Source organism: Limulus polyphemus, unplaced genomic scaffold (assembly GCF_000517525.1).
Source record: "Limulus polyphemus unplaced genomic scaffold, Limulus_polyphemus-2.1.2 Scaffold235, whole genome shotgun sequence".
Classification (NCBI taxonomy): Eukaryota; Metazoa; Arthropoda; class Merostomata; order Xiphosura; family Limulidae; genus Limulus; species Limulus polyphemus.
Window position 1 is genome coordinate 675,788 of NW_013665845.1, and position 12,387 is coordinate 688,174.

Genomic DNA, 12,387 nt, shown 5'->3' on the forward strand with positions numbered 1-12,387 from the left:
ACTATCACGATTTTTGGATTTGGCTTCCTTAAGCACAGTTTGTTTGCGCAGTTACTTCCTTTAGTTTGTAACGCCTAAGGCTTCTCAGTTATATAGTTTTGAAATCTGGCGAGCATGCACTGCTGACTAAATGATCTTAATGACACTAAGAAATCACATAGGCTAGAAGATAGATAACAATTTACAATAATTGATAGATATCTTATAATCCAAGCACCATTGGAAAGCATACTTTCTTTCCTTCTTTAGAAATGAATTGCAAATGAATCTCTTATACACAGTTACTTCAATGTATAGTAAATATATATGAAAGGGTTAACTATATTTAGTTATAAGATATTTTCCATTTGGAAAATGTCGTGGGTAAATAAAATTATCATATAGTGTTTACATTTTCTTAAAATGCCATGTGCCCTCTATCCCTGGAAAAGATTTACCTGGCAAAGAGAATCGATACATGAATGAAAATTTTTTGTTTTGTTTTATTGGAAATTATTTTTTATAAATTACGGTTATACGTTAGGCACTGGTAGTGTTCATAACAATTGATGTAGTAAAAATACTTTGGAATCAATTTTTTATGGATTTCTTGTCATGAAAGAAATTATTGGTTTTTTCTGCTTAAACTAAGGTAATCAGTTAACTCGTACCTAACCATGAGTCAAACACCCCCCATCATGGCGGAAAGTGATTCCGATAGAAGTCCAACAAACGAGGAAAAACAATTCAATTTTGGCCCGAGAGTAGTGTCCATCTATAAAACAGATACAGGATTTGGTTTTAATGTTCGAGGACAAGTTAGTGAGGGTGGTACTTTCAAAAGTATTAATGGTGAGCTGTACGCACCCCTTCAACATGTTAGTGCTGTATTAGAAGGGGGAGCAGCTGAAAAGGCTGGTATTCGAAAAGGGGATCGTATCCTGGAAGTGTGAGTAAATTTTTGTAAGCTGTTAGAATATCAGAAAAAGTAAGCACTTTATACAGAAAGTCATAGATGATCTTCATTGTTATTAGAAGCTACTACTAGTACTGTAATGAATAGGGGACTTTAAAAAGTGGGATTGATATAATTCACTTATTCAGTAATACTAGTACTTCTTCAACTTTTAAGTTGTTGAAGCAGTAAGTCTTGTACTTTGTTTTACTTCTATTCGTATTAGTACTCATGAGTTCTAACCATTGTTCTTAACGACTAGAATTTTAATACTGCTATTGCTAGTGTGTGTTTTTGAACAATATTCTATTCAAAATAATTGTCATTAGTGCTTTAATTTAAGTATTTATTACATCCTTAAAGTTTAAGTTAAACACAGAACATTTACTTTACTCTTTCTTATTACTTGCATATGAGATATCATACCCAATTTTAATTAATTTCTCCACCAATGTTATTACCAGTGTCATATGGTATTTCATTTAAACATTTCATGAAACTAAAAGAGCATAACATAAATTTTTTAATAGAATTACGAAATTGTGGAATGGTGAATTCTAATATTTTGTTAGGTTATGAAGTAGCCACAACATAATCTGTTAGATTAAGTGAGGTCTAACCATCATACAATGTACGTTGAGTGTAATATAGGAAAAGGCTATGTGACAAAAAAAAACATTTGGCCCAACAAACAAAAATTAGACAGCCTAAATATAGCCAGTTGCATTGATAAAATTTTCCAACAAAAATTGGAGTTCAAACTTTCTAGCGTAAACCAATAAACAAATTATTCTACAAGCTAACAACTAACAGGGAAAATATTTTGAATAATAACCAGCCTAGACACGAGTTTCCATGAATTATAATGATTTCCTCCAATATTTAGGATTTCTTAACTCCAACCTCTCATTTCTACTATTAACAAACCTCCCATGGACAGTTTATACAAGCTGTCCATGTATTCTGAAACAGGTCATCTGTAGGAAAAAACAAGCTCAACTCTTTGAGAATGTCTTCAGTTTGAATGTTTCATAGCATAACATAGAGGTAACAAGGCACTACTTGGGCCTTCAAGGCTCTCATTGCACACGCAAGCCTGAGAAAAAAGAAACATAAAAACAAAAACCTTAAAACCACCCTCTGTTTTTCAGAAATTCTTAAACTTCCACAACTACTGATGAAAATTCATTTCATTGCTAATCACTCTTGGGGGGAAAAAAATATAAAATTATCTTAACTGAACCCAAGTCTGTATTTCGAATCTTAGGAAACTGTCTTCTAGGTCTGTTGTCCTTAGGATACAGCTCAAAGTAATCATAGGCTTTTATGTTATCCAATTCTAGTTAGTAAACTTTAATTAAAGATCTTTTCTTTTTCTTTCCAGAAAATAATCTGAGATTTTAAATTATAATAAATAATAAAAAAAAAAAAAGTTTTGTATTTACACAATAAAAACTTTATTGAAGCTGTATGGCTTCCACTTGAAAATAGAAAATTCACTCTACATGTACATGTTTCAACGTGATCTACATCATCCTCAAGAATAACTTACACGACTATTTTATACTTTCACCTGGCCGCATTACTTCATTGTTATTTGCATATTTCCTTGGTATAATAAAGACAATAATAATTTGTAATATATCTTGCCGTATATATTTTTTTATTATATCACATCAAAATATGTACGTGTAGAGTGATATTTTTATATTAAAGTGGAAGCCACATGGCTTCAATAAACTTTTATTGTGTAAATACAAAACATTGTTTTTAATTATTTATTATAATTTAAAATGGTAGTGCATGTTTAGTAATCTAAGAGATCTTAATCCATCCACATAAGACAGCATTTCCATCCCCAGAATTATCTTAGTAGCTTTCATCTGAACCCTTTCTAATAAGTTAATATACTTTCTTAGATAAGACCAAAATTGTGCATAGTAGCCCAAGTAAGGCCTAACTGATGATTTTTTAAAATAACTTAGTTGTTTTGATGTATAATCTATATATATCTATAAAGATGCCCAAATACTCTGTTTAGTACTTGCAATAGATCACTGCCTTAACAAGGTTATCAACCATTATGCCAATATTCTTTTCTTCGGTTAAGTTGTCCAACTTACCAATTGATCCAAATCACAAAACTTTTTTATTAAATCTTTTGAATAACAAAAATACCATCATCATAACATTTAAGGACAACAAGGGACCTGTTTGTCCATCTAGGTTGTCTCATCCACTAAACATATATTGATACACACACAGTAATCTATAGAAATGAAAACAAATATAATTATAGTGTCACATGTACAGAATTCAGTATGAATAACAAGCTTAGAACAATTTAAAGTTGTATGAAGATTTGTGTTACTAAGAGAAAAAGAGAGAGAAGAAAATTGTTTAATTTGTAGTGTATTTTTTATTACAAGTTAAGTTTCTGACTTAGCTGTAATAATATTTGTAATGTTTTGATATACTTATTGAATGTTCTGTATGCTTATTATGCTGAAGTATTGCAGACTGAGAAGGATTATTGACATCTACCTGTTTTTTGTATCTTCTTATGTTTATGTGCTCGTACTTTAAGGTGGTGTAAAATCTTTGGATGAGTCAAAATAACTACCTTGGCAAAATTTCTGGTACATGTTATACAGCCTCTCATTATTAATAAATGTACAACACCTGACTCCTGTTACTTTGCTTGTGAAATTAGCCAACACCCTTTTCTTAACAATCACATAATGGTTAGTTATTATATTACTTCTTTGTTCAACAATATTTCCTTGATAAAACATTTGATATTTGTCTCTGTAAAAGTATTAGTAACACTAATTTAGTTAACAGATTGTCTAAAACTATCCTGAAACCCTTGTTGCAACTCTCAAAAAAAAAAAAAAAAAAAAAAACATTTCCTTTTAAACAATACTCTATATGAACAAATAGATGGTGTTCCTGCAGACTTCAAATCTGCCTACAACAGAAGGTATGTTGGAACACTTTTTATTATTATTATTCTCCATTAAGAACATACCCAGAAATTTTGGATTATCTTAAATCACAAAATTCTTCCATAAAATTCACCTACAAAACTGAAGTTAACCATACTCTACCTTTTAGTCTTAGATGTTTTGGTCATCCATGACTCCAATGGTTTTTATATTCCTTTCTTTTGGAAAAAAGACATTTACAGACCTTTTTACTCAGTTTGATAGCTTTATTTAATTTAGTTATAAATGTAACCTTCTGAAGTGTTTGTTTGTTACACTTACCTGATCCTTCACAGGGAGATTTCCTTCCTACAAAACATCCCAAGTTAGAATGGCTACCTTAAACATAATTGAAAAAATCACACACTTATTTTTTTACAAAAACTTGTGAACTGTCCTACACTGCTCATTGTACCTATGTACCTAATTTACACTTTATACCATATATAGAAAAACAGTGTATAATTATCATAAAACATCTTACAAGAATATTTCACCAGTACTATCCTCAAGTGGAACTGTAGGTTATCTTTAAACCTGCTCTTAGATTAAATAATGTTTTCCACTGTTAAGACCACCCTACAATTACCTATTGTTCATGATTCATTTGCTTGTATATGTGCAGAGACTGTAGAAGGTTCTATGTTGGTTATGCCAAGTACCATCTTAAGAGTATGAGCAGATGAATATATATCAGTCAGAAGAGTTTAGCTCTTGTATATATTACTGTAATTATATTTATTTTCATTTCTATATATTGCTGACAGTAGAATCCTTATAAGTTAAAAGTGTTTAATAATTATGTTGTGCCCTTGCATTTGCATTTTGTTTTGTAATAAAGCTACTTTTTTCAACTAATGAATTTGTTATTGATCCAGATCATTCTGTTGTTTCCTCAGCATCTTCAATGCAGCTAGAAATACCAGAGTTTGTCATCAACAAACTTGTTTAATTTTCAAATTCTGCTTCTATCAGTATTATTAATGTAAATAAGAAAAATCAATGGCTTAAACACTTATCCCTGTGATACATGAAACACACACACACCAGTAATAAAATACAATTTGACTGGTCTCCATTAATAACAGCTGTTTTATTTCTCTTAAACCAACCACCCTACAATTCATTTAAGTGGTTCTTTTCCAATTCCTACTGTTGTAATTTTAGTATCTGATATTTTCTGTGGAACCTCAACAGAAGTTTTTGAAAATCTAACAACATTGTATCCACACCCTTTCCTCCATCTAGATAATAAGTAACACCCTTGAAAGAAACAGAACGATAACCTTAGTAAGGCAAGATTTCCTTTTGACTTCATGTTAGCTTTCATATATGATATAATTCTCAAAATTATTGTATAAAACTACTTTTATCAGACTCTTGAATATTTCCTACTACAGAAGTTAGACTGACTGGCCTATATTTTCCAGAGTAACTGTTTTCACCCTCTAAAAATAGGAGTAACAACAGCAACTCACCAGTACTCATGTTCTTGCTCACAAATATTTAAGAGTTAGGCTAACATGCATGTATCTGAACCTTGACCTCCTTTAAAACCCTGGGAAATGCCTTGAAAGGTGCTTATTCTTTTTATTTTTCATTCTTTTTACTTACCACTATGGGATTAACATCTACATGATTCAGGTCAATTCTATTATCTCTTTATACAAGTCACTTTATAGGCCTCATCTAGAATAGTTTGTACAAAAGAGTTTATTCAAAAGAGTTCAGAGGAAGGTTATTAAAATAATTCTGGGATTTGAAGGTTATGAGGCTAAAGCAAGTTAATATCCCTTAACTTCTCTCTAAAAAATAAATGTAATGTCTAGTCTTTTAAAATTTACAAGATTATCTGAGGGATCAATAAGATAAAGGCTTCTGATTCTTTGCACTTTATCCTAAAGACAAGAGAATACAAGTTTAATATTTAGAAAAGATTGGATTGACTAATTAAAGCAGTTTTATTTTTATAATGCTAATTAACTTATGGAATGATTTGTTGGCTCAGTAGTGAAGATTGCCACCTTACAAGAGTTTAGGAGTGGGAAGTAATGATTTCTTGAAAAATAAAGGATGGATTTAATTTTTTTTTTTTTTTTGGGTGGGCATATTGAAACAGCTTTTTTCAATTTTTCTTCTTGTGGGTGAGCATACAGAAACAGCTTTGAAGGGCCAAATGGTCTCTTGTTTTTGTTGGTAGTAGATAGCATCTAATAAGAGATATTTTCCCCTATAAACATTATTAAATAGCTAGATGTATTATTATTATCATCTGTGGTAAAAGTACACACATGTGCAAAACAAAATATGTTAGCACTTGAGCGTTGCATTCTTCCTAAACATTAAGGTTGACATTAGTGGTATATTCAAAATTATATTGATTTTATAATCACTTTAAAATATACATGTAATTATGGAATAATACTTTAATTTTATGTACTAGATCCCATATATCTATTTATATTGTTGTATTAAGGTGGTGATGCCACTTAGGTTGAGATAAAATTACTTACTAACTACGAAATATTTTATGCACCCAGGTGGTTATAAGAAGCTTGATCACAATCTTAATTATCTAATAATTAGCCCATGATGTGTTACTTTTAATATTTGGGTATGTACAGTTCACTCTTCATGTACACATACCTCAACATTTGGGCACTGTTCCTGTACCTGTACTGTAACAGCCCAAATGTTCTGGGCTCCTCATCCTCTCTTACTCCCCTCCCTTCCCACAATTATGGATATTATTTTTACTAATTGCAAGATTCACCAAAATGCAGTATCAGCATATACATGCTACTTTTTTTTTGAGAGAGAGGGAAGACTTCGGTATCATATGTGTGGAAAATATTTGCTTGAGCCTGGGCCCCCCAAGTGCATGGACCCCAGTGATTTGCACCAGGTACACCCCCTCTTTCTGGGTACCTGCATGTACCTCAACGTTTGGGCATTTACTGTACATGATTTCTTTATATATATATATATAGAGAGAGAGAGAGAGAGAGAGAAAGAGTGTATATTTCCTTTTCTTTTAAATTATAGACTTGTCCATGGCATCAAGATAACAGTCAGATTTTACTGGTTTTTTACATTAGAATTCTGACTAACAACATTTTCACCTTTAACTCATCTTGAAAAAATATTGTACATTTTCAGTATATTTTTAACAATGGCTTTTATCAAATTGTAGCATGTATGTGTGGGGGTACCTATATCTCAGCCTATAAAATCATTTTAAATTAATTGTTGGCAGATTTCATTACTTTTAAAGATGATGTGGCAATCCTTCCAAGAATGTTGGCAAATTGCTATTTATTATTTTACTCCTTATTAAACCTTTATTGGGAAATGTAATTTATTAAGTAATGGTAAAAGATCCTGATAAACACTTCCACTGGGGTAAGTGTGTGAACTACTATTAAAGATATTGATATGGCATCTATTAGAAGTCTGTTTAGAGACCTTTTAATTACTATTCAGTTGTATTGCCAGTGATACATTTCAATACATGTATTAGATGAGTGTGCAGTACTGCACCATAAATATTTCTACAGTAATGTAATAACTTTTTCAATATAAATAATCACAGTAATTAGAGAACAATTTTTATTTTTAAGGTATTGTTGTCTACAAGCTTGATTGAAATGTCACTTGTGTGTAAAACAGTAACATACTTTTTTGTCTATCCATGGTATAAAATGTTTGTCTCAAGATAAGTTTATACAAGGTACTTTTATTTCAATTCGCTTACCAACTACATAACTTTGCATTTTAATAAAGAAGTGAATGAATGTATGTAATGGTACACTTTTATATAGGATACTTCAGTTCTGGTTGTCAAGTTAAGTTGTGTTGTCAGATACATTTTGTACATGATTTTTATATATGTAGATTACATATTTCCTTTTAAATTATAGACTTGTTCATGGCATAAAGATAACACACTGTTTTTACTGATTTTTATGTTAGAACTCTGGCTAACAACATTTTCACCTTTAACTCATCTTGAAAAAATATTGTATATTTCTGGTATATTTTATAACAATGGCTTTTACCAAAATGTAGCAAGCGTGTGTTTAGGTGACAAGTTTTACACATCTGTTGGAAAGAGAAGGTCACAAGTAGTTAGTAGAACTATAAAGAAAACCTATATTTTATGTAGCTTGAAGTTAAATGTTAAATCTTCAGACATAAATATGCTCTACTACTTTTTGTAGGAATGGTGTTAATGTAGAAGGTGCAACTCACAAGCAAGTAGTTGATCTCATCAAGTCAGGAGGAGAAAAGTTAACTTTGACTGTCATCTCTGTGACTCCACAAGTGAGTACAGAATTACTAACTTGCATATTTGTGACTCCATAGGTGAGTACACATTTTAATCAGTTAACATAATTGATAATTTTCATGCTTACAACTTTATGGTGAGTACACATGTTTACATCTATTATCAAACTTGTTAATTTGCATATATCCGACTTCACAGATGAGTACACACATTTTAATCATATGTTGACAGAATTTTTGATTGTCATTTCTGTGTCTGTTACATTTAACCTGGACTTGGATAATGGGCAGGTCAGTGGAGTTAGTATACTTAGGCTTTAAGACAGTTTAAGAAAGCTTTTGATAAGATATCTTAGGAAGATTGCATTTGTTGGTGCTAGAGACAAGCAGTTTGGATGTATTGAATGTTGGTTTTATTATAGAAGGCTGTTTACAAGTATATTAACTTCTGATGAAAGCAAGCTACCTACCTAGATCAGAACTAAACATATATACTTAGTAATAACCATAGCTAATTACTATATCACTTATAATATTAATGGAGTGTTTAAGTCCTGTGAACTAACCATTTAGTAACATGATAAGCCTTGGATAAGTGAAACTGCTATCCATAACATAGGATTGCAGTTTCTTCCTCTTCAAGCTATCATCTTCCACCTGTAGCCATTCTTCAGACTTCAGTGAGACTTTGACTGGGTATTTTTTATTGTGCTTTACTTTCTTTTCAGGGTCCCTTTTCCCTTTTTATTGTTACTCATTGTTTGGATCCCACTCTGTGGCAAATGGTGCCTGACCAAGTATTCTTTAACCGATCAAAATCACACTGTAAGTCCATGTCAGCTTACGTATTATAATTCCATGGCCACACAATGCACATTGCAGAGATGGGGTGTTCTACAAGATCACTTGTAGTTTTATCCTCGAGATGGAATTGCTTCATGAGTTTGCCTGTCCTGAACTGTGCTCATCCATGGACTGCATGGGTAAAGCAGAAGGGGATAACTGCCCATCCCTGCCATGCCTTGTATTGAATAAATTGATATGGTTTGCTTTTAAAGACAGGGTTTCATGGTCACCCATTGCACTTTCTCAGGTGTTGTCATTCCTCCAGACTCTCCACCACGCCCCCCCCCCTCCCTCTCTCTCTCTTTTCTTCTAGTGGAGTTTGAGAGCCCTTACCACTTTCCAGTTCCAAGCCACTGGGGTAATGGACCATAGAGGCAACCTCCTGAATGGGTTAATGATATACAAACAAAATATAGAAATGATTATAAAACCATTCAGTTGAGAGTAGTACAGTGGTGTTCTGCTGGTGTAGATGACATGATATCCTTCAATATGAAGTCACCAAAATTGCAGTTCACCCCTTTGATTGGGATCTCTCATCCTACCCTCACATGGATGTTGGTTTCCAGTGGCTGGACTCTGGATTTAGAGTTGAATCAATCAACATAAGTCCTGACACATGTATTACACATGGATGCCAGTACCTGGTGGTTGGGTTTTGGATTGTAGTTGATTTAATTTTGCCCATTTTTGTATTTTCTGGGATAGAGTTTCATAAATATTGTACGGTTCAAATCACTATCTGACTGTAATTCTCTCCCACTTGGATGTGTTTATCTGCCCATATGTGTGACATCTTTCTATGATGGGCAAAGAGTATACCTGATTCAGAAGTGGTGTGGTCTCCCACATCAGATCTTATAATCTGACTATCTCATCTTAGGGAGTATACTTTGGATACTTTTGAAGGATAGTTCTTTCTTTTCCTCTCACCAGTCCCTTCACTTATTCAATGTGGGATTCTAGCTATTTATGTGAGAGGATGTAATGTGCCATATCAAGAGTTTTAATTTTCCTATATTGAAAATGTATTTCAAATAGATACTTACCTCCTCTAACACTTCTCACCCTTCTTTCCCACTGAAAACCTATGCTTCCATCTTTTGCCGAAACTCGAAGTGATAGTTCAGTAGAACTGAATAGAGGGAGTTACATGGTGGAGGGTTGTCTCATAATGATTTGCATGGGAGATTCATTGTAATCAGTCAATCCCAGTTGAGGGGAGATAAAAGGCTTGTGGCATCTGTAAAAATTTGTTGGCATATAGAGGGCAGCACTGAATGAGAATAACTATTTATGTGCAAGCAGGTAAGTACCTATCTGAAATACATTTTCAGTATAGGAAAGTTATAGCTTCGCAGAGGTATGAAAATGTGATGCTTTATACAGAATTGTCATAATTTTATTTTTTTTCCTATTAGGTAAAATGTAACAATATTTTCCAGAGTGCTTGCAATCTCAGTTCAAACCTTACACAACTTTAGTGGGGTTGCTACCTATACTTTGGAAAATCATGATCTAAACTATGATGAGGTGAAAATTACAATATGCATAAGCAATAGAATACTGTTTTTCTTATTTCAAGACATATATGAGTTTTAATTTTAAGATTTTACCTCATTTACTAATTAGTGAAATCAATCAATTTTGATCTTATTGTTCTTGAATTGGATCTAGAATTTATTTATTTATATTTATTTTTTCTAATTAACTTGCAAAGTCTAAACTTCCAAACAAGCTAATACTCTTTTCTTCCTCACAGTGTTGGTACATTGACAAAACATTTTATATTGGATCACAACCACTTGTAAAACACAAAATATCATGAAGTAAAATTAATATTAGGGTGCTTCATAAATAGATGATGATCTAAGAAAAAATGTTTAAAATAATAATATCAGAAAAATCTTTAAAAGAAAATCCTAACTGAATGAAAAAAAACAACTGTGACACTAGTATAGTTAAACTAACATTATGTACCTATTAACCCTTTGTGAGTGGTTTCATCCATTGGAATAACCCATGGTACTGTGAAGCTATACATAGAAATACTCTGAATTTACTACACGTATCTTACAAAACTGTAATCTTTTAGTAAACATTAAATGTCCTTTGTGCACAAAAAATCAAATTTTTAATAAAGTATTTCAGTTAAAGACTTGTCTGTGAATTTCTAAAGCCTTTACTACAGTCAGTCTGTGTGAACCTTCATTGAAAGGCTGTTTTGTGCTAAGAATTAAAATACCACTTTTCATCCTAAAGTTTCATATTTCATTTGCATATCTTTTAGAACTTCCTAAATAAATGTCAAATGCTTGTTTTTAGTTAAATTTTATATTCTATTTTCTCTTCTCCAACATAAACACATACTTGACTCTATAATCTGTAAAGATCATCAATGTACACAATGTGGTCACAAGTAAATAGACACCACCTTTTTAGAAAAAATGAAATTTTTCAGTCATATTCACATTAATTGATATATTTATAATTTGATTAATATCTAGTAGATCTTCCTTTCGCTTCGTGGAGTTCGTTGATCCTTTGGGGCATCATGAGAATCATCTCGTTGATTTTAGATTGTGGGATTTTCGCCCACTCTTGCTTCAAAACTTGGAGTAGATCGCTCTTCGAAGTTGGTTTTGTTGGTTGTTTCTTGACTTGCCGGTCGAGTATGGCCCAGAGGTTTTCGATGGGGTTCATGTCAGGAGATTGGCTCGGCCAGGGCAACTTCTGGATACCATTTTCTTCCTGCCACTTTTGGGTGTTTCTAGCAGTGTGACACGGTGCTCCATCTTCCTGGAACAACTTTGTGTTCTTGTCCACGAAACCTGATTAATAAAGTGGCAAGAGTCCTTCCTCAAATATTTCAACGTATTTCGCAAAATTTATGTTGCCAACGCACTCCACTAAGCTCTTACTAAGAGTTTTGGCTCAACAGATTGCAGCCAACTGTGAAGCATGGTGGTTTCAGCGTGATGGTTTGGGGAGCTGTTTGGGTTGGTGGGAGATTGGGCATTCTCCAGACCCATATCCTTCCACTGTCCGAAAATTGAGCGAATCTTGATTCGTCTGAGACCAATACGGTTATTCTAAAGTACAGAGGCTTGGTCATCATATCACTTGCCCACTTCTTTCGTCTGACTACGTTGGCAGGTCTTAATAAAGGCTTCCGTCTAGCTGCTCTGCAACGATAACCCAATGTGTGTAGAATCCGTTGAACAGATTTCGGGCTCATCCCACCAACTTTGCCCACTTCTGCAATCGTTAATATGGGATCCATTTCAATGCTCCTCTTGACAGCCCTTTTTGTCCTCTCCGATAGACCAGGAC

The 12,387-nt window shown here is 32.8% G+C and overlaps 1 protein-coding gene across 3 annotated transcripts in view; it reads left to right on the top strand.

Moving 5' to 3' along the window:
- The first annotated feature begins 448 nt into the window (after positions 1–448).
- The window catches only part of LOC106478636 (sorting nexin-27-like), a 98,492-nt gene continuing 86,553 nt past the window's right edge, over positions 449–12,387 (top strand). For 2 of the 3 annotated variants that reach the window (XM_022382262.1, XM_013939192.2), the window contains exons 1-2: positions 451–928; positions 8,142–8,244. In XM_022382262.1, the coding sequence (XP_022237970.1) occupies positions 657–928; positions 8,142–8,244 (375 nt within the window). In that variant the 5' untranslated portion in view covers positions 451–656. Of the gene's footprint in view, positions 929–8,141; positions 8,245–12,387 lie in introns of all 3 variants that reach the window. The other variant, XM_022382263.1, reaches the window with a different exon arrangement.